This window comes from Ascaphus truei, chromosome 10 (genome assembly GCF_040206685.1).
Source record: "Ascaphus truei isolate aAscTru1 chromosome 10, aAscTru1.hap1, whole genome shotgun sequence".
NCBI lineage: Eukaryota > Metazoa > Chordata > Amphibia > Anura > Ascaphidae > Ascaphus > Ascaphus truei.
Window position 1 is genome coordinate 27,829,206 of NC_134492.1, and position 23,999 is coordinate 27,853,204.

The following is a 23,999-nucleotide window of genomic DNA, read 5'->3' on the forward strand; positions in this document are numbered from 1 at the left end:
ATTTGTGCTAATTCCTAAGGCTACGGCCCTGCTGTCTGCGCAGCACGCGCGCCTGCCAGGCTGGCAATAACATGGTTAGCTTATTTGAGAGGGTAAGCAGGCAGTTGATGTGGCCTACGTAAAAAATGGCTTTTAAAACGGTGCCACACAAGAATGAAATGTACAAAATAAATTAAATTGGTCTGGGTAAACTATTTGCACCTGGATTAAAAACTGGTTGAAAGATAGACAGCAGAGAGATGTCATATATGGAACCTTTTCAGATTGGGCTAAAGTTGCAAGTGGAATACCTGACTGTTTGGTACAGGTGCCAGTGCTTTTTAACTTGTTTATTAATGACCTTGAGGTTGGCATAGACGGCAAAGTCTCCATCTTGGCCAACGACACTAAATTATGTAAGGTAGTAAAAGCAGAGCGAGATGTAATTTCACTACAAAAGGACGGATAAACTGGAAGCCTTTGCAGGTAAATGGCAGATGAGGTTTAATACAGATACATTTAAGGTTATGCATTTGGGAAGCAAGACTAAGCAGGCTGCAAACAAATTAAATGGGACAAAATGAGGGTGACCCTTGATGGGGAAGGATGTCGTAGTGGATGTACAGTAGACAACAGACTTGGGAATATTGCTCATTGTCAGGCAGTAACTGCAAAGTGTAATAGGATATTATCTTGCATAAAAAACAGGGTATGAATGGAAGCCACTGAATAAATCTTTAGTAAAACCACACCGTGAATATGGCGTACAGTTTTGGGCACCACTAAAAAAAACAAAAAAAAAATATGCAACTGGAAAAAGTGGAGAGAAGAGCCATCATATTATTAGAGGAGATGGAAGTTACGATTTATGAGGAAAGGCTAGCCAAATTATGTTAGTTTACATTGGAAAAGAGGCCTCTAAACCGTGAATATGATAACTATTTCCAGATGTATTCTAGGTCAATACAAGAAACATACAAGGTAACATTTCATCCCAAGGAGTATAGAAATGGCACAGGGTTATCCCTTGAGCGTAGAGGAAAGGAGATTTCACTAGCAAAGGTACGGGTTCTTTTACAGGAATGGGTTAAAATGTGGGATTTATTACACATGGAGACTGTGATGGCAGATACAATAGATATCTTTAAGAAATATTTAGTCATCTATTTAGAAGGGGGGGAAAAAGTATACAGAGATATACCAAACACGTTAAACATAGGAAGGATGTTGATTCAGAGAGAAATCTGAGTGTCATTACTTGAGTCAGGAACAAATTTATTTTCCCTTATGATATATAAATAGCTGTATTACTTGTTTTTTTGTTTGCCTTCCTGTGGATAAATATAAATACAAAATTAGTATATCAGTCGACTCACTTTTGCATAGGTTAAGCTCAATGGACAGGTGTCGATGGACTATATATTTTTTAATTATTTTGCCCCAGAATACAGCCCTCCACTTTTGCTTTGATACAGATGCCCTGTGTGTTTAGATCCCAATCAAATGGTAATTGGCGATGCTCCCACTAATAAATCAAATTACAACATATTCAGCCGCCTGTGTTTTTCTTATTTATAATCTCTTTATGGTTTAAAAAAAAAAAAAAAAAAACATTGGACACAAACATTGCACAACAGAACTATTATTTCATCATTGTTGATTTTTTTTTTTTTTACCATCCACAAAAAAAAAAATATATAAGCAAGATTTGTTTGCAAAAAAAAAAAAAAGACTTGGAAAGGGGACAAACTATTTCTAATTGCAAATTTAATCTGGCTTGGAAACATTTAGTTCGCATTTCTCCATAACATATACTATACTTTGATCTGGATTTGGCATTGAAGCGGGTTACTGAGATAGGGGGGGAGGGGGAGGACAATTTTAATCAAGCAAAAAGGAATCGTTTTGGGAAAAGATTGGTGCCGATGTATTTATTTTATTTTGAGCATTAAAGAAATTGAAAGTGAAGGAACAAGCGACTCAAGTGGACATTACTATGCAAATTCTATCCCTTTCCAAACAGAAATAAGGAGAAAAGATTTACATCCTCACGTTATTGAGCACACTGAGCTGCGATCCGGCCCCCCTTAAATCCTTGCTGGTTTAGTGAGATGACCCTTGCCCGGGATGCCTGTTTTTGCCCTGTCTGCTTTACTTAAGCTATTAGGCCTTATATGGGAACAGCTGCACTGGGGACAAGTTAAAACACATTTCATCTTGGTGGCATCTAATCCTGTGCCTGGTACAGGGAGCATGGAAGAGTAAGTGTCAGACCTGAACAATGCCGGCTTTGCTGGAACAGATGCTTTTTTCCCTTGCAGCTGTAAAAACCTTGGAAAAATCCAGGACTCCAGTGTCTGGTCACGGAACATGCACAAAACCAGGCATACGATTTGCCACTCAGAGCAAATGTTTGCAGCGCAGTCTCATATGCTTCTCTGAAACATTCATAGGGATTTATTTCTTCCTTGGGACTATAGAGCCATGTAATTCCTTCAGGGGGCAGCCTCACTTAGCAACATATAGCAGACTTGCAATAAAGGGAAGGCACTCGGGCCTGTAACAGTTTTTCTGCTATTTTACACGTGTGGCACGAGTGAATATGTGCCAATACTGCGTATTATACATGGTTTGCTGCTTTACTTTGGCGGAATCTAGATGCTCATAGCTAGCAGAGGATAACATCCAATCCTACAAAGAACACGATGGGGTCTTTACAAGGGGAGCCTGGAAAAGAGTACATCAGTGTCTCTTAAATAAGTCCGCAATTTCAAGTGGGGATAGGAGATTTGTATGAAAGATTATAAGATCCTTGGGGCAGGGCCCTTCCTACCTACTGTACCAATGGATGTTACTGCTGTCATTTTATTACATTCGTCTTCGCCGCAGGATAAGGAGGCATATCGTAAAAAAAATCTTATTATGAAAGGGTATATTTTGGACCAGTCAAGACAGACTACACCTTTAAATGTCTTATAGACAAGGAGTTAGTTTATCACAGACAGACAGAGAGACAGAGAGACAGAGAGACAGAGAGACAGAGAGACAGAGAGACAGAGAGACAGAGAGACAGAGAGACAGAGATTTCATTTTTAAAACATTTTTTAAAGACTTACTTCTTATACATGAATACTCAGACAAGCAATATGTACCTAATCACACACAGGCTGTATGAATGGCAGAGAGCTATAATAACCTCTAGTAGTTAGAGATCTATCAAACATTTATTTTAATAAGTTCTAAGTGCAGTTAAATACAGTTACAGAAAATCACTAGATAGCATAAGGTTTGATTGGAGTCTATAATAACACTATAAACAAATAATAAAAGGCCTGCTGTTGACATAGTTTAGGTTTGCTCAGCTGTAGAGATGAGGTGTCGGCCACCAGTGTTGATTTTTTTTCTCTCCGTGGGAAAGTTGGTTAAACATTATGACACGGTCAGAGCAGAGGGCAACAGTATTAGTGGAGCTGTCTGAGAGGTTAGCAGTGGGATGTAGTTCTGCCGGTTATGTGACTGTTTTGGTTAATTGCAGCACAGAACCAAGGTAACAAGTTTTAGGAACACAACAGCCTGTTCTAGTCAGGTCTTACCGACTGTGCCTTCAAATTCATGTCAGGTCCTCAAAACCCCTCCCCCCCCCCCCCCCAACAGATCAGGTTTTCAGGATATCCCTGCTTCAGCACAGGTGGTGCAGTCAAAGACTGAGCCACCTGTGCTGAAGCTGGGATATCCTTAAACCTGACCTGTTGGGGGGGTCTTGAGGACTGGAGTTGAGCACCCCTGCTTTAGTCTACCTGGGTAAGACATCTTTGGTCTTCTTCGTGATGAAGATAATACTTTTCAATATTTATATATTTTTAAACACATATACACATATTTTAAACCTCTCAAAATGGTCCCCTTTACCACGTGTCCTCCAGCATTTAGGCCAAGTACCCTTTTCTGCCGACCATCACAAGGAATGACTGTATGCCAGAGGGAAAAGTCCCATTTTCTATGCTGCTACTTACACCAAATAAGATTATTAAAACGGATTTCAATAAACACGTCAGTTCATACAAAAATAAACATGAAATAGGGAAGGGGGTGGGGGGCGGGGGAGAGAAACCCTCCTTGTATGTGCAAGAAAATACCTCTGGAGCGTTACAGCAGAGTAAACAGATGAAACGGTTCTGAACACAGTACGAGTATCCCAGGGAGTATCTTTATCTCTCGCTGGCGCTTGCATTACAGGCCTGGCCGGCAGTACGCAGGTAACATACATTACAAGTTGCCAGAGGAAGCTGCATTTATGAACACGAAGCAGCAGAGACTGCTGCATTCTTTCAGAGCAAGTGTTTCATGTTACAGCGAACCCGGCCGCCTCCAGCACCCCCAGCGCAATAAACCTGCCCTTCTGCTGCAATTTTACACATCCACCGTAATAACGGTGCTGAAAGAGGGGGGGGGGGCAAAAATGTATTCTAATTATCCAAAGTAAACAGGCGCGGGCTGTAGAAAATGCTGTTGCATTCATATTAAAATGGGGGGTGCCACTTCTAATGAATGCGATTCATCCCTGGGCACAAAGCCTTACCGCACTAAACTCAGTCAACTGTTGCTCTTGCTTACATATTCATACTGCTTTAATAGCGCTACTAAAAAAAAAATGCCAATTGGCTTTCTATACACCGACATTTCTCACACATAATGCACTTTTTGAAAAAAAATCAACACATGATATGAAAGGGTTTTGGGTCCTTTTCTCCTTTTCATGGCGCTTTTTTTTTTAATTCTGTTTGCAGTAATCTGCCTTTCACTTTCTCATTGCTACAGAACAAACAAGGGGGGTGAGCTCTTTGAAAAGAGGCTCAGTGTGTAATGGCTCCGCTAGAATTAATTTAACTGCACCAAATCCATTGAGCACCCGGGCTTTTTTTTTTTTATTTCCCCCCCCCTCTCTCTCTCCTCGCTCCTCTCAAATCATTTCGAGATGAGTGCAGCCCACTGCCTTTGTAATCCCCGCAAAGCACTTAAAGTGCTCAGTAGGTGTTCATCGCGACCATCTGGTCAAAGGCAAAACAAGCTGCTGATTCTGCCTTTGAATAGAACGCAGCAAAGTGCGAATTAGTCTCTTCAATTAGCACTATTACAACCTGTCAAGTGCATATTGTTAGCTGGGATTATTACAGTACTGGTCACCATTGCAATTATGGAGTCCCTGCCTTTTCTTGCGTGGTTGGGTTTTCCAGAAGTGGACGTGGCTCCCGTAAAGACGACGCTATTTGAAAGTGGCGACCTGCGCTTCCACGCTGGTCCTTGTGGGTTTTTTTTTTTTTTTTAAATTTTACGCTCGCCTGCCCCAGGGGGTCCTGCCCGAGCTGCTACACTGTCCCACAATCACCGTCTCTTCCCACCTTTAAGACAAAGACCGCGTCCATAGGCCGTGCGCGCCGCAAACAAAAGGCCGTACCTCAAAGAGGACGGCCATAGAGTGCGCGATGGCGCGGGTGATTTATTTTTTTTTTTGTCGCGTGATGGCCGGGTCTCGTGCGCGGTTCAGCCAACGAAGGCGAACGGCTCACGTGACGTCACGGGCACCACTCTTGCACGCCTCGTCGCGTCTCCTCCTCCAGATCCCACAGGCCACGGATCGCCTCGGCAGCAGGCGCGCGTCCTATACCCGAGGTCTAACCTTAAAGATCACTGCATAATTAAGCTCTCCAATAGGATAGACAGTGGGGTAGCCAACTCCGGTCCTCAACGGCCACCAAGAGGTCAGGTTTTCAGGATCTCTACTTCAGCACAGGTGGCTCAATCAAAGCCTGAGCCACCTGTGCTGATGAATGGATATACTGAAAACCTGACCTGTTGGTACTCCCTTGAGAACCGGAGTTGGCCTTCCTGGCCTAGCCTCATGGCTACTGTTACATACCCACAGTCCCTCCTACCTCATGGCTACTGTTACATACCCACAGTCCCTCCTACCTCATGGCTACTGTTACATACCCACAGTCCCTCCTACCAATGACTGCCATCTACTGCACTTATTCCCTCACCTGCTGCCTCTAAATTTCCCATCATACCACTTGGATTGTAAGCTCTCTGGGGCAGGGATTTCCTTTCCTATTGTCTGATCTTATTTGTTGCACTTATTGTACTATAATTCCCTGTACTGTCTTTCTTGTAAAGTGCCAGGTACAGCTGTAGGCGCAATATAAAGCTATACATACAATTGTGAGCGACGAGTCATTTTGTCCAGTGACAGATGGACAGAAAATGGCTGTGGAATTAGGGCTCACTCCCACTGCCAAAGCCGCAAGTCAGTTGGAGAAGGTGTTTCGGCTTTCTACAGGCGACAAAGGCGGCCATGTTTGTCATTTGTGTGTGTGTGTACCCGTCTCAAAATAAAAAATGAAAACTCGCGCCGCTCTGGGTCCGGGGATCGCAGATGAGCTCAGAGGAAACCACTGGTTCGGATATTTTAGAAATGTGCACTCTAATTTTGAGGGGGGGTGGGTAGGGGGAACTTGCCACTTTAAGAATGTAAGAGGCGATGCTAGAACTGAAGGGTTGAGATATAATGGTGATATATGTCGGAATTGAACAATTATATGACATGATGCTTGTATTGAACACAGCACTAAAATAATTCATATATTTTTCACTCGCCTGCACAAAAGGCCAGATTTACTAAACAGTGCTAAGCCATAACACACTGTAAAGCCCCAGTCCAAACTGCAACATATATGAGTGGCCATGAAGCAAAAACAATTTGACATTTCATACGTTCTTTCCATTTCTAGCAGTTGTTTCCCAACAGAACTAACTGCAAAGAGCATCAAATGTCACAAAATATGCAGAAAATACAAACAGAGGCTGCGGGACAGCTGGGGTAAGATGCAGCCACCGCAGTAATGTTACAGTGATGCGGGACAGCTGGGGTAAGATGCAGCCACCGAAGTAATATTACAGTGATGCGGGACAGCTGGGGTAAGATGCAGCCACCGCAGTAATGTTACAGTGATGCGGGACAGCTGGGGTAAGATGCAGCCACCGCAGTAATGTTACAGTGATGCGGGACAGCTGGGGTAAGATGCAGCCACCGCAGTAATGTTACAGTGACAGCTGGGGTAAGATGCAGTCACCGCAGTAATGTTACAGTGATGCGGGACAGCTGGGGTAAGATGCAGCCACCGCAGTAATGTTAGTGATGCGGGACAGCTGGGGTAAGATGCAGCCACCGCAGTAATGTTACAGTGATGCGGGACAGATGGGGTAAGATGCAGCCACCGCAGTAATGTTACAGTGATATGGGACAGCTGGGGTAAGATGCAGCCACCGCAGTAATGTTACAGTGATATGGGACAGCTGGGGTAAGATGCAGCCACCGCAGTAATGTTACAGTGACAGCTGGGGTTAGATGCAGTCACCGCAGTAATGTTACAGTGATGCGGGACAGCTGGGGTAAGATGCAGCCACCGCAGTAATGTTACAGTGATGCGGGACAGCTGGGGTAAGATGCAGCCACCGCAGTAATGTTACAGTGATATGGGACAGCTGGGGTAAGTAAGATGCAGCCACCGCAGTAATGTTACAGTGATATGGGACAGCTGGGGTAAGTAAGATGCAGCCACCGCAGTAATGTTACATTGATGCGGGACAAATGGGGTAAGATGCAGCCACCGCAGTAATGTTACAGTGACGCGGGACAGCTGGGGTAAGATGCAGCCACCGCAGTAATGTTACAGTGATGCGGGACAGCTGGGGTAAGATGCAGCCACCGCAGTAATGTTACAGTGACGCGGGACAGCTGGGGTAAGATGCAGCCACCGCAGTAATGTTACAGTGATGCGGGACAGCTGGGGTAAGATGCAGCCACCGCAGTAATGTTACAGTGATGCGGGACAGCTGGGGTAAGATGCAGCCACCGCAGTAATGTTACAGTGATGCGGGACAGCTGGGGTAAGATGCAGCCTCCGCAATAATGTTACAGTGATGCGGGACAGCTGGGGTAAGATGCAGCCTCCGCAGTAATGTTACAGTGACAGCTGGGGTAAGATGCAGTCACCGCAGTAATGTTACAGTGATGCGGGACAGCTGGGGTAAGATGCAGCCTCCGCAGTAATGTTACAGTGACAGCTGGGGTAAGATGCAGTCACCGCAGTAATGTTACAGTGATGCGGGACAGCTGGCGTAAGATGCAGTCACCGCAGTAATGTTACAGTGATGCGGGACAGCTGGGGTAAGATGCAGCCTCCGCAGTAATGTTACAGTGACAGCTGGGGTAAGATGCAGCCACCGCAGTAATGTTACAGTGATGCGGGACAGCTGGGGTAAGATGCAGCCACCGCAGTAATGTTACAGTGATGCGGGACTGCTGGGGTAAGATGCAGCCACCGCAGTAATGTTACAGTGATGCGGGACAGCTGGGGTAAGATGCAGCCACCGCAGTAATGTTACAGTGATGCGGGACAGCTGGGGTAAGATGCAGCTACCGCAGTAATGTTACAGTGATGCGGGACAGCTGGGGTAAGATGCAGCCACCGCAGTAATGTTACAGTGACAGCTGGGGTAAGATGCAGTCCCCGCAGTAATGTTACAGTGATGCGGGACAGCTGGCGTAAGATGCAGTCACCGCAGTAATGTTACAGTGATGCGGGACAGATGGGGTAAGATGCAGCCACCGCAGTAATGTTACAGTGATGCGGGACAGATGGGGTAAGATGCAGCCACCGCAGTAATGTTACAGTAATGCAGGACAGCTGGGGTAAGATGCAGCCACCGCAGTAATGTTACAGTGATGCGGGAAAGCTGGGGTAAGATGCAGCCACCGCAGTAATGTTACAGTGATGCGGGACAGCTGGGGTAAGATGCAGCCACCGCAGTAATGTTACAGTGATGCGGGACAGCTGGGGTAAGATGCAGCCACCGCAGTAATGTTACAGTGATGCGGGACAGCTGGGGTAAGATGCAGTCACCGCAGTAATGTTACAGTGATGCGGGACAGCTGGGGTAAGATGCAGCCACCGCAATAATGTTACAGTGATGCGGGACAGCTGGGGTAAGATGCAGCCACCGCAGTAATGTTACAGTGACAGCTGGGGTAAGATGCAGCCACCGCAGTAATGTTACTGTGATGCAGGACAGCTGGGGTAAAATGCAGCCACCGCAGTAATGTTACAGTGACAGCTGGGGTAAGATGCAACCACCGCAGTAACGTTACAGTGACAGCTGGGGTAAGATGCAGCCACCGCAGTAATGTTACAGTGATGCGGGACAGCTGGGGTAAGATGCAGCCACCGCAGTAATGTTACAGTGATGCGGGACAGCTGGGGTAAGATGCAGCCACCGCAATAATGTTACAGTGATGCGGGACAGCTGGGGTAAGATGCAGCCACCGCAGTAATGTTACAGTGATGCGGGACAGCTGGGGTAAGATGCAGCCACCGCAGTAATGTTACAGTGACAGCTGGGGTAAGATGCAACCACCGCAGTAACGTTACAGTGACAGCTGGGGTAAGATGCAGCCACCGCAGTAATGTTACAGTGATGCGGGACAGCTGGGGTAAGATGCAGCCACCGCAGTAATGTTACTGTGATGCAGGACAGCTGGGGTAAAATGCAGCCACCGCAGTAATGTTACAGTGACAGCTGGGGTAAGATGCAACCACCGCAGTAACGTTACAGTGACAGCTGGGGTAAGATGCAGCCACCGCAGTAATGTTACAGTGATGCGGGACAGCTGGGGTAAGATGCAGCCACCGCAGTAATGTTACAGTGATGCGGGACAGCTGGGGTAAGATGCAGCCACCGCAGTAATGTTACAGTGATGCCTGTTTCTTTCATTTAAAAAAAGCAAAACCCCACAAGGGAATCGTAAAAACAAATGATTTTACATTGATAATTCCTCAAAGCGGAAATAAAGATGGTAAAAAACAACAACCCAGAAGCATGTGTTTGGGGGGTGGGGGGCAAAAGTCCTGTATATGAGATTCTGGTACAGTATATAAGCTTTTTTTCAGCAACGTTATAGCTATGTCACTTACTGAAATGTATATATGATTTATAAAGAGATACGGCAAAAAATATAAAAATGAATAAAAAAAACCATTGAATATTAATACAGCTATTATTTCCTAGGTTTTTGCAAATGCCTTTCTTTGAGGGATTTGCAACTTCAATAATTAGGCTGTTTGCCGGAGGAAGAACCGAACATGTTTATCTGTTTAACTGTATTGAACATAGTCCAATATATATTCGGTACAAGAAGTACGTCCTGTTGATACTTTGCACATCGATGCTTTTGAACGGCTTTGCAGCGGACGGACAGGAAGGGAAGCGCGATGTTCTGCATTCTCCTGTATCGAGGTGCAGTTGGTGACACAGATTATGTGCTGGGAGGGGGGATTAATATCGGGTAACCAAACCCTAGCAGTGCAAAAAAAAAAAAAAAATGAAAGGGTTTAAAAAGCAATTTGACGAAAGAGAGAATAAACTCATGTAGTAATATTTGTTGCCTAATGTCGTCCATGTATATTTTACAATCCAAACAGAACAGTGTCAAGAGACAGTTGCATAGAATGGTGGAGAGCGAAGAGACATTTATGGAATATTAATTGCCCCTTTTAATAATTGATGTAGTCATTTTGAATCTTTCTGCATAGCATATCATGTGTGAGTAGATTGTATTAACACTGCTTAAACATTTCAACTTGTCAGTATGGCCATCTCCATCTCGGAAATATTTGCAGTATTTCCCCCATCGTAACAGTAATAATGGCAAAATAAATATGTGCCTCTATTTTATAATCACTAAACATTAATGAAATTTTTATATCTTTTTAAATCTCCGTGTTTAATTTACACGGGTGAAATTAAGTCTCCTTCCAGCAATGTGCCAATTATCTTCAGATCAAACAATAACCCGGGTTATTATACTTTGTTCTGTTTATATTTCAGAAGCTAATTTGGAAACACAGAGGGTCTCTCGGAATCGCACTTCACAGACTGTCAGCTGAGACAGCCCTCTTGTGGCTAAACCAGGGGTGGCCAACTCCAGTGCTCAAGAGCTACCAAGAGGTCAGGTTTTCAGGATATCACTGCTTCAGCACAGGTGGCTCATATCAGTGGCTCACTCACTGAGACACTGATTGAGCCACCTGTGCTGAAGCAGGAATATCCTGAAAACCTGACCTGTTGGTAGCTCTTGAGGACTGGGAGTTGGCTACCCCTGGGCTAAACAAACATTTGCAGGCCGGGGGAGGGGGGGGGGGGGTTTGAAAACCCTTCAACACCCGAGGGTCTCGTTTCCCTGAACTGGACGGCGAGATCGTCTCAGTTGGACGTGTGCAAAAGGTTTGCTGAATAAAACAAACCAGCAAAATAACATTTGCCGAGAATTAAGTGTCGATGTGCAGGTCTCATGACCCCTCATATAATACCATTTTTGGGACATTTTGAGCCATTTGACAGTTTACAAAAATTACTCGATAATGTGAAATTTGCAGACATTCGTACATCACTAATCAGACGATTGTGGTTTAGCACCTGTGGTCCTCGCCACCTATCGGGGAATAAAAATGGCCACCGGCAACGTTGTGCGAACGTCAATGAATGAAGGGAACGTTGCAACGCAGTGTCACCTTTGTTTCACAGGCTGCCGCAAACAGCGCCTTTTTTACAGGTACGTATTTTCTGAACGCAGTGCGAAAATCAACATGGTGCTTCTGCAGGGGAGACCGGCGGATCAGGTTAGCACAAAAATAAAAGGCAATAATGTTGTGAGGATGGTTATTACGGTTACAAATGTCCTAGGAGGCACTGAAAGTGTTAACCCCTTGTTCACTCCCCACCTAACTCACCTCCTGGATGGTGCAGCTGCCGGAGAAGTGAAGGTTGTACTCCCTCTGGACCTCACGGTGTGTGATGATCAGCATGAAGTTCTGAGTTAATGACTCCTGCAGGGCGCTGGGGGGGTGCAGGAAAAGAAGAGACAGGAAGTCAGGGACGTGTAGCGGCGTGTTTCTCCAATGCTGGTACCCCTCTGGGACGGTCCCAGCTTCCATGCAGACAAGTCTGGGCACACCCCAACCCACCAACTGAGCCGCTACAGCACTGACCAAGGGTAGCTAATGCGACATGAGAACCTCTGCTGCATCCACAGCCATACGCAAAAATAATTACTGTGTCTAATCTTGGCAGACAGGTGTACAGCTTTTACAAACATTAGTGCTGAAAATTATAGTACCCCTAGTTGACCTGGAGAAGGGTACAGTTATCGGAGGCGGTGATCAGATTTAATGACCAGAGATTTACAAGCCACACTGTCCTCATCTTCATGTCTACTGACAGTTGGCGTAGTTAATTGTACACATGAAGAAGAGACCTGTGAGGTTTGGAAAGCACTGTACACAAAGAAGAGACTTGTGAGGTTTGGAAAGCTCTGAACACATGAAGCGACCTGGAAAGCTCTGCACACACTGACTCCTTGTGAATCTATTAAGAGGTAGTAGAACTTACAATTTACAAGGATAAGTGTGCTTGGTGTCATGTAGTTGGTTTGACACGTTAGTAACACTTGGGGTATTGGCTTAATACAATAAAGCCTCTGTGCACTATCACACAGAAGCTCACACTCGCGTTAATGGGACATAGTGCCATTAAATAACTCCCTATGGGGTTTTCTTCACTAAGATCTGCTCAGGTGAATGGCAGTTGACGGCGGATCGGGTGCTTTACCCCGATTGGACCTTCAAGATTCGTCCACAATGAGTCCATCAACACTTCTCACGCCAGTTCCACAAACCAGCTGCAGTGACCAGAACATCACACAAGCGTTTAACCTGCAGTTACCCAGATTGTTGGAACGGAGAGGCAAATGAGCACACACCTACCAGATTCACAACATACAGAGCCTGCAAGCCCACTCAGGGGCAGCCATCACATCAGTTTGAGCCAGGAAATGTGGAGCTAGCAGTAGTGAGCTCACCTGGATCAGGGTACGAGGGAGACCTTGTTCTTGCATACATGCAGTTTGTCAACACACTTATTAGTATAATCCCCTTACTCTTTATTTTTTCTTGGTCACGGGTTTTGTATACAGAGTCCTACATTTGGCCTTTTCAGGAGATAATTATTTTATTTATTGGAAGAATCACTAACTCTTTCCAATAACAGAACGTGGCTGCCAAATCGCTTTGTCTCACTTATCTGGGAATCCGTTGGGATCCTGAGAATATGACAATGCCTAAGAAGTGGTAACCGATGGCCATGTTGTTCTATCCCAAGTCCCCAGCTTCTTTATGACCAGTGGGAGATCAGGTAAGCTTATACATATCCATCATTGAATGATAGGGACTGTACATTTATCACCTCACATAGTGTAGCTCATATTCCCCAGATGGATAGGTGGGTGCATTGGAGGGAATTTGTATCTCTCCATGTCTGGATTCACTAAAAAAAACTCTAATAAGGGTAAAAATCTGCATTATTTTTACCGGGTAATTCATGACGTGCTATAGCATACAATAAAGCATATTTTACAAATGCTAATTACATTTAACAGCAAACATTGAACTGATAAGTAATATAGCATTAATTACTTCACATGCTATTCACTAAATTCAGGTAACTGACGGTATCGGGCAACCGCCAAAAAGTAGCCATGATTTCATCAACTACCCCAGGATGGCGATAGGGTGATCTTCCATATCTATATAATGGCCACTAAGTACATATGTGATAGACTATATACAATAATGTAGAACGTATTAATATATTAAATGGGCAATCCACCCTAACCGCCATTTTTTTATGTTACAGGATTGGAACCGATGACGTTGCAGCTTCCGATTGGCCAGAGATTTGACCGACATTTTGTTTCCCCTGAGGGAGATAACTTCACAGTTAAGTATTTTGGGGACTAGGGGATCCCCAGAGCTGAAACTGGTGGTGCACTCGGCCACGTTCTAAATGGTTATTAAAGATGTGCAAGCTTCTATGTAAAATGATAGAATAAAGGCTTAATAATGTTGGGTGTTGATCTTGTGCTTTTTTTCTGTTACCTTTTTTGGTTTCACTTCAACCTTACGCCAGTAAATTAGAAAACAAATATGCATGTTCTGCTTGTACGGAGTGAGCTTACCACAGCACAAGGAGCACAATCATCAAATCCCTTTGATGCCGGGGGCTACAAAAATGCATCGCTAAAGTAATGCCTACAAATATCTAAGGCATGGGGTGGCCAACTCCAGTCCTCAAGGGTCAACAACAGGTCAGGTTTTAAGGCTATCCCTGTTTCCGCTGAAGCAGGGATATCCTTAAATCCTGACCTGTTGTTGACCCTTGAGGACTGAAGTTGGCCACTCCTGATCTAAGGGGTTAATACACAACATAAACACCATATAAATGAAAAACAAAATGCATAACATCCATGTGGGTAAACTTTACACCTTTAGTAGCCAGCTAGTCATGGGTTGAGCGTGATTAGCCGACCTCTTGGGCTATTAAGGGTTTACGTTTAAGGAAGTTAAGTTAATCTAGGCCTATAGTTTGTTACAAAAAGGTAAAGCTCGTCCATGGAGTAGTCAATGTGACGTCTAACGCTGTGACATCACACCGTGATCACGGCTGGGATAGTCTCTCATATTTGCCAGTTCCCTCCACCATTTTAATTAGCATCACCATCAAATGCATTCTAGTTATTCTAGCCGGTGAGGAGGAAGAAGGGCGAGAAATAGCTACTATTTTAGATTGCAAGCTTTTCAGCCGAGAGATTCTGATAAAAGCATTACATAAATCTGCAGCAAGAACCTTGTACCTTAACTCAGAATGTAAAACACCTTCAGTTCCAGGAGTCTGGAAACCTTAATGGTACCAAATGGGTAACATTTCGTTAACATGCTAACACAAAACGGGGTTAAGTCACTTGCTGTGATCATGCACTGATCATCCAATAATTAGTCTGTGTGTAATTCATCCATCACTTTTCATACAGTACACACATAGGCCATTGTGTACTAAGCAGTGCTATTAAATAAGACCTTTCTGTGCAAGAACATACCTTCTAGACCACTCATGTTAATGACCCGTAAGGAGTCTTATAGCATAGCACACCTTCGTAAAGATGGGCCATAATGATCTTGTGCAGCGAGATTTCATTTTATACAGGTGGTGCACACCATGCCTGCCAAGGAGCTTAGAATGTTATGAACATATCCATTCCAAGAATGTATCATACAAATGCCCTCATTCACTGGCTCATGGGAACTGGCTTTGCAGAAACCCAAGCAATAGCAAGTCACCAGGTTTACAAAGTGACGCTAAGCCACAAGACCTCTTACTACCCCTTTCAAGTGACTAGGCCTAATGTATCCTGTGGCTTAGCACTGCTCAGTATACACGGCCCTACATGTGCTGTCCCACCCCACGAGCATCGTATAGAGATCACTTGGACATGTTGCAACTTCTTTAGCAATCTTAACTCCGACTGCAAACAACAAGCACAGAGTATCATATCTTCCGCAGCTCCGCCTGTAGCTATACAAGGCCTCAGGCCTACAGGCACAGATCCGGCGGCAGCCACTTCACAGCTGCAAGTGACTCCTGTTTGCAACGTGTATCAGTCTCCTCCGGTAGTGTACAGGTTAACATGTTATTCACCCGATGCAACACTTTCTAGTGACACATTGCACTGTGGGCCTCAACTCCACATTTTGTCTTTTTTTTTATTTAAGTTCCTTGGGATTTCAAATTAAACAGTGCAAAAATCAGCCAGTTAAATGTCCCATTTTTAAGCTTGCAGATTTATACCGGCTCATGTCAGCCACACACCACATTTACTGTCATTACAGCTTATTTACACTCTTACAAGATAAGAAATCAATATGTAAATGGATGTTTGTTGTAGCTAATGCTGCATGAGATTGCACATTTGCTTCAAATATTGACTGGCACTGAAAAATCTGGCTCACATGCAAATCAGTGAGTATAATGCAGACTCCCTTCCGCTATTGTCACATGGACCGAAAGCAAATACAAAGCGGTAATCTCACTCACAAGCCCAGGGAATGCTCTCAAAGATGTGATCTGCTATTAAAACAAGGACAGAAGGCCATGCGCGACGACGGGCTGCATGGACGTGTGAGCAGTTAGTTCCGTGCACAGCCGACAACAAATAAATAAATAAAGCACCCAAACTCAACCGATCACCCCCAAATATACATCCCCAGATAGCGGATAACACCAGGATGTCGAAGGGGACGAGATCCAAGCGCCCCTCCACAGTCTTAACAGACTATTTCGCGAAGGGAGACTCGGCGCGCGCCAAAGGCCACGAGGGGCCCACACAGGGCGGTACCGACTCAGAGGAGGAAGACGACAATGACAGGGGCAATCAAATCATGAGGCGACGTGACATGAAGGAGTTTTGCCTGGACATTAAAAAATGCCTCCAATCGGAATTAGCTACTCTAAGGGCGGACATTGGCAGCATAGGCCTACGGACAGATTCCCTGGAGAAAAAACTGGATTCTACTATTAAAGCCCTCCATAAAACAGATAAGCAGCTAGCCCAAGTAAAAGAAATGGTGCGAGACCTCACGGACAAGCAAGAGGACTCCGAAAATCGTGAGTGCCGGAATAATGTGAGGATAAGGGGGTGTCAGAGGAAGAGCTGGATCCAGAGGACTTTCTAGGAAGATGGCTGACACAGCTAATGCCCGATAAAGCTGAGCTCGATATCCATCTGGACCGGTGCCACAGGGCCCTGCGGTCACGGCCGCAGCAAGGAGATCCCCCCGCGACATAATTGCGCGCTTTCACTATTTCAAAATTAAAGAGTCCTTCTGCCAGATGACCCGTACTGATCCCACGTTTGAGGGCCACAAAATCCAGGTTTTCCAGGACATTTCCCCCACTACCCTGCTCAAACGAAGGCAGCTTACCCCCATCACGAAGATACTCCGTGACGAAGGGGTCAGATACCGGTGGATATATCCATTCGGCCTCCTGGTCACCAGAAACGGGTCATCCAACACGTTAAGACGCCTGGAGGAGGGGGGAGGCTTCCTTACAAAACTGGGCCTGCAAGAGAAAATCCAGGAGGAAGTAACCGGGGGCAGAACAGCTCCAGAACCAACCTGGAAAGATGCGGGCAAAGCGGACAAAAACAGGCAACCCCGGAGCCCCAGATGAAGAGGGATCGAAGGGACGCTACCAAAAGTTTAAAGTTAACCTTGCCTCCACCCGTTTGATCCACCTGTTGTGGTTCCTGATGCTGACACCCCACAGTCTGGCGCCCAGGAAGGGACCCGAGGTGTCCAGCTGAAAATAAAATTTGCCCCATGCAAACCTGGAAGCCCAGCGGCGGACCCCTGAGACTGGCGGCCATCTTGGAGCGGCTCCGGCGATAGACTGGAAGCGAGGCAGAGCTAGATGACGTAGGAGGGGCGGAGCCACCGCCTCACGCGAGATGTCCCTACGGACGGGACCCGGACCCCTCCAAGATGGCGGCAAGTACACCCGGAAGGGGCGGAGACTGCAGAACAATGCGGAAGTGCCACAGGACAGCGGGCCGCAGGAGAAGCCAATTAATGCCGAAGACAGATGGGGAAGTTAAGGGAAAGAAGGAAGAAAGGAGGAGAGGGGGGGGGAGAAGGAAGAAAGGAGGAGGAGGAGGGGGGGAGAAAGAAGAAAGGAGGAGGAGGGAGGGAGAAGGAAGAAAGAAGGAGGGGGGGGGAGGAAGCACAAAGGGCCATAGGGGGAGCTGGGGAAGTAGCAGGCAGGAGCGGAGGGAAGGGGATACTGGACAGAAAGAAAGAAGACAAAGAGGGGAAACAGTAAGGAGGGGTCAAGGCAAGGCAGGACAATAGGGGGAAGAGTTGAGGCAAAGGGCTGGGAATAAGAAGACACTGGCAGAATAGACAGGAGACATAGGGGAAGATAGACATCTAGCTGGACGGGCTCCAGGCAGGGTAAGGGCAGTAAAAATACCAGGATATAGCAGAGCAATAAAATACACAATGGCCCGCAGCGACACACAGCTTCAGCAAAAGGTCATAGGAGCAAGAGGCACAGTTTTAAGCCACAAAGGGACGCGAAAAGACCCTAAGGGTAAATAAGGAGGGGAGAATGTCAGCTCAAACTAGATGTTTGGGGGATACAGAACTACTAGGAGGTAGTGTTGGTAAAGCTATTAGCACGCAAGTTGAGTTAGTGCTTTAAAAGTTTAAAGGTTTTAAAATATGATTAGCACATTGAACATTTGTGATATGGATAACGAGTTGTCGGCTGGGACTGAGGTCTCGTCGTCGTCGTGTGTCTGCACTCTCGGGCTAGGGCGGCTGCCCTAGGCCTCGAGCAAGACCTTGGGAAAAGGTGGAACGGAGCAGCCCTGGCGAGGAGAAAGAGGACGGAGGGAGCTCTAAGGACTTCCACCAACCCAAAGGCAAGGGTGGGGGGAAGTGGTCTCAGACCACAGATACCTCTCCCACCCTGTTTTTTGTGTTTTTTGTGACTTTTTCCCCTCATGTGTCCCATGTTCCTTATGTTTCCTCCCCATCCCGCACCGTCTCCTACATAGATGGTTTCCCGCTGAGGCTGAGCAAAACGCCATGCACTGCAGAGGACCAGAGGCTCCCCAAAACAGGTCTGACTCCCCCCAGTTAGAAATACTACGGACGAGAGGTAAGGTTACACAGCCGTCATGCCTCTAACCTTTATCTCACACAATGCCAAAGGGATGAACTGTCCCCGCAAACAGCACTCACTGACTATAAAAGAAAGAGGGCGGATTTCGTGTTAATTCAAGAAACACATTTTAGCACCACCAGCTTCCCCAAATTTTTTGATAAACAATTTAAACAGGTGTATTTATCTTCTGCAACGGAAAAAAAACGCGGAGTGGCAATATTGATCCATAACAGGGTGGGGCTGGTGGTGGATAAAGTGAAAACAGATAAGGAGGGCAGGTTTCTCATGATTACGGGGTCCATTAACCAACAGCCAATAACGGTTGCCACAATATATGCCCCAAACGGACACGACCCAGACTTCTTTACAAAAACGTTTGATACCCTACGGAAATTCAGTAAAGGCGCTATGATTGTAGGCGGGGATTTCAACACCGTGCTAAATACATCATTAGACAGATCAGGCCCCCCCAAGACACAGAGCAATACCACGGCCCTTGGCCCTGGAACAAGGATTAAAAGATCTACAATTAATCGATGTCTGGAGAGAGATGCACCCAGTAGATAGAAATTATACTTTCTACTCCCACCCCCATGACTCATTCAGCAGAATCGATTACTTCTTTGTCTCTAGTAGACTGGTCCCCGCGATCACCCATATCGGGATCCATGATATTTCATGGTCAGATCACGCACCCATTGAGCTACGGTGCACACGGATAGGGCTGGAAAGGCCCGGAGCAAATTGGAAACTAAATGAATCCCTCTTAAAAATCCCTGATTTGCAAGGAAAAATCGGAGAGGCGATTAAATATTTCTTTAAAGAAAATGAAGGTAGCGTTCGCTCCCACATAACCCTCTGGGAGGCACATAAAGCAACATTGAGGGGGGTTTTGATTAGCCTTGCAGCCAAAAAGAAAAGAGAAAGCAACGCAAAAATCATAAAAGAACAATCAGAATTAAAGCATTTATGGGAATAACACATGCGCTCCCCGAAAGTAACCACCCTCCAACAAATTAAGGACACCAAGATTAAACTGAATTTACTCCTTACCTCCCAAGCCGAGAAATCGTTAAGCTGGTCAAAGAGAAGATTTTTCGAGAAAGCAAACAAACCAGATACCATGCTGGCTAACATGACCAATTCTAAAACAAATAACTATAATATACAAGCCCTGCGCCTGGAATCAGGAGGGGTCACGGCCAATCCCAAAAATATAGTAGGGGAATTCAAATCCTTCTAGGAAAAATTATATGATGGGGAAAAAGTATCCCGATCTGCCGGAACGACCAGGGCCCTACAGGATTTCCTGAAAAGCTCGAATCTGCCGGGCCTAAGAGAGTCAGATAGAGAGGTAATAGGTAGTGATTTCACAAATGAGGAACTATCAGAGGTTATTAAAAACCTAAAACCCTCTAAAGCCCCGGGTCCCGACGGATATTCGAATCTTTACTATAAGAAATTTAGGAAACAATTGGCCCCATACCTTCTCCGTATGTTTAATCAAGTGCTAGGAGGTACCCCCTTTCCCCAACATATGCTCCAAGCGTCCATCTCGGTAATACACAAACAAGGGAAAGACCCCCAGGACTGTAAGAGCTACAGACCAATATACCTGATTAATACGGACATAAAAATCTACGCTAAATTACTGGCCAACAGATTAAGTCTTATCCTACCCAGACTGGTGCACCCAGATCAAGTCGGGTTTATCCAGAGTCGACAGGCATCAGATAACACCCGACGAATTATTGATCTGATAGAATTCGCTAATTCAAAATCAATACCAATTATGGCGCTCAGTCTGGATGCGGAAAAAGCGTTTGGTAGGATAGACTGGCCATACCTAGAGGCCACACTTGGAGCATTTGGCATGGGAGATAAATTGATAAAAGCTATATTTGCTCTCTATTCGGCCCCGTCGGCTAGGGTTACCCACCAGGGATTTGCTTCAGATCCCTTCCAAATTAAGAGCGGAACGAGACAGGGATGCCCGCTCTCTCCCCTCCTCTTTGCGATGTGTATGGAGCCATTAGCAGCCCAAATACGAGACAGCAAAGATATCACGGGTATTGACATCGGAAGCCAGTCGCATAAGGTGGCACTATATGCGGATGATGTTTTCCTGACAATATCCAGACCCCTTACCTCTCTACCAAACCTGTTCGATTTGCTGGGACGATTCAACAGGGTCTCCGGGTTCAAAAGAAATCAGACCAAATCTGACGCCCTAAACATAAATCTCCCCAAACATTTGGAAAAACTGATCGCCATAAATTTTAATTTCAAATGGCAACAGCACCAAATTAAATACCTAGGCATCAACGTCACTAAGACATATAGCACAATATACCAAGCAAACTACCCCAGCCTGATGCTAACCATGAGAGGGGACATTAAGAGATGGGCCACACAAAATCTCCTGGATTGGTAAAATCCACTACGTTAAAATGAATTTACTACCGCGCCTTCTATATCTCTACCAAACCCTTCCGGTGCCATTAGGATTGAAGGATACCCTCTCGCTCCAATCCGAGATAGATAAATTTATCTGGGGAGCGAAGAAGGCGAGGGTGGGCAAACAAATCATGCGCAAACAAACCGGGGCAGGAGGGCTAGCGGTACCTTGTTTGTTGTCCTATTACAAAGCGGCACAATTATGCCAAATTGCACAATGGCACTCTAACCTAGACTCCAAAAGATGGGTCGCTCTAGAAAGAGAGCTCTGCTCCCCAGTAGAGTTGGAACACTTGATTTGGTACCCCAAAAAGGTGCGATTAGGCGCCAAAATGCCGCTATCCTCAATGACCAATTCGCTCTCGGTTTGGGAGGCTACTAGGCTCAAATGTACACTGACCCACAAGTCATCGGGCATGACTCCACTGTGGGACAATCCACTTTTTGCTCCGGGACAGGCCAGTGCAGAATTCACTATCTGGAAACAAAAAAACATTAAGAGATTGATAGACCTGGAAGGTAGACGAGGCATACAAACATTTGATCTACTTAAATCTGACAAAAATATCCCCAATGCCGAGTTCTTTAGATACCTCCAGATCAGGGCATTCTATCAGACTGTCCAGCCGAATACCCCCATGACAAATTTTGAAAAGCTCTGTCGATCAGGGACATCTACAACGGGACTCACATCGCAGATGTACAAAGAAGTAACCGGGTCTAGTGCGACAATGACTAACAAAACGGGATACATGGCAAGTTGGGAAAAAGACTTAGGAGAGGAACTGGAGCTGGAGGAGTGGACAAAGATTGTGACAGCGACATCTAAAAGTTCCATGTGCACGACCTTAAGGGAGAACGCATATAAGGTTATGATGCGCTGGTACCATACCCCCACAAAACTAGCTACATTTTTGCCCAGTTACTCCCCATTGTGTCCTAGACAATGTGGACAGCAGGCAGACCTGTTACACATGCTGTGGTCTTGCCCCAAGATCGCCCCAGTCTGGGATTCAATTAAAGACTGGTTGAACAAGATTACAGGCAAACCCGTACCATTTGACCCATGGCTGTTTCTTTTGAACAGGCCAGATAAAGGGTTTACCAGAGGCGAGAACAAACTAAAAGCTCATTTTGCTATGGCGGTTCGAGGGGAGATCGCAGCACGTTGGAAACAAAATGAAATCCCGTCAATTGCTAAGATTCGGAATGGAGAAGTTGACAAGTTTGGTCAACGACACTGGTGCAAATTTCCTAAAAGTCTGGCTACCATGGTTAGCCCAAACAGACACCCCGGGGGTGGAAAGGGCCACAATCTGGCACTAATAGAGGCAAATGCGTTCTCCCTTGAACGATGGCCTAGGAGAACATGACGGTTCAAACGGTACCCCCCTGAACACCTAGATAGCGGCAGACAGAGATCGGAAGGTAAATCAGGACCGAAATAAGGGGAGCCAGCTGGAGCATAACAGAGGCGGAGCCACAGTTGGAGAAATCCACACACCCTCACCCCCCACAACACCCCTCCCTCCCCCCCTATCCCGGGGACTGTATGTATGTCTGTTTGTCTGCCCGGTTTGTCTGTAATCGTAGGCCCTTACACACGATGGAGTTACATACTTTGCACGATGAACCTGTATTATGGAAGTATATTCTGTATGTAAATGATGTACGAGCCTAATAAAACTTAAGTTGAAAAAAAAACAAAAAACGAGGACAGAAACCATTTAAAGCAGGGGTGGACAAGTCCAGTCCTCAAGGGCCACCAACAGGTCAGGTTTTCAGGATATTCCTGCTTCCACACAGGTGGTTCAATCAGTGACTCAGTCATACATGCATACATGCATACATACGCAAGAAAACGTTTGTGAACCCCAATGAAAATTACGGAAAGTCCATAGTTTTTCTATGATAACTTTCTTAAATATCCAATAGGGTTTATATTCACCAATTCCATGTCTTTTGAAACAAAATAATGTATGAATTAGACAAACAAATGAGTAATTAGGAGTCGGGGTATGTGCAAAAGTAAGTGAAACCCTGGTTATATTAGATAAAAGGGGATAATTATACTTAGTTGTTTTAATAATTAGGTAGATCTTCAGGTTTGAGTTTGGGAAGCCCCACCCTATATCAAGGTCTGAAACTTTGTGAGTTTGGTCATCACCATATAGGTGTGTGGAAACACGTCATGCCACGATCAAAATAAATCTCTGAGGACCTCAGAAAAGCCGTCATTAATGCTCATCAGTCTAGAAAGAGTTACAAAACAAAATTTGGCGCTCCACCAATACACTGTCAGAAAGATAGTCTACAAATGGAGAAAGTTCAAGACCACATTCACCCTAACCAGGAGCGGTCGTCCTACCGAAATCTCTCCAAAAACAAATGGGCAAATCATCCACAAAGTCACAAAGAACCCCAGAGTAACATCCAAGGATCTGCAGGCCACTCTCGCGTGAGTGTTCAGGACTCAACTATCAGAAAAAGACTCAACAAGAATGGTGTTCGTGGAAGGATAACCAGATGGAAACCACTGCTAAAGGGAACATTGCTGCCAATCTGAAGTTCACCAAAGAACACATAGATGATCCACAAGACTTCCTGAACTATGTTCTCTGGACAGACAAGTCAAAGGTAGAACTTTTTGTCCTCAATGAGAAACGTTATGTTTGGCGAAAACCAAACACTGCGTTCAAACAGAAGATCCTATGTCAGACATTGTGGGGTAATTTCATAATCACCCATCTGGCTTTAACAGTGATTTATCCCTAGCTTATTCAAGTGTTACCTGACAATACACACTATTCTACTACTATAGGAGAGTTCACTGTAGCGGGTTCTTGCGTATTGTTCCATCTCTGGTAGCAATATCTATACCTTTTCGT

General features: G+C 45.4%; 1 protein-coding gene across 3 annotated transcripts in view; it reads right to left on the reverse strand.

The window, feature by feature from the left end:
• Positions 1-23,999, reverse strand: part of FAF1 (Fas associated factor 1) — a 216,483-nt gene that overhangs the window by 118,817 nt on the left and 73,667 nt on the right. For all 3 annotated transcript variants that reach the window (XR_012804075.1, XM_075616310.1, XM_075616309.1), the window contains exon 7: positions 11,826-11,931. Coding sequence is in view for 2 of the 3 variants with exons in the window: in XM_075616310.1 (XP_075472425.1) it covers positions 11,826-11,931 (106 nt within the window). In the remaining variant the exon portion in view is untranslated. The remainder of the gene's footprint in view (positions 1-11,825; positions 11,932-23,999) is intronic.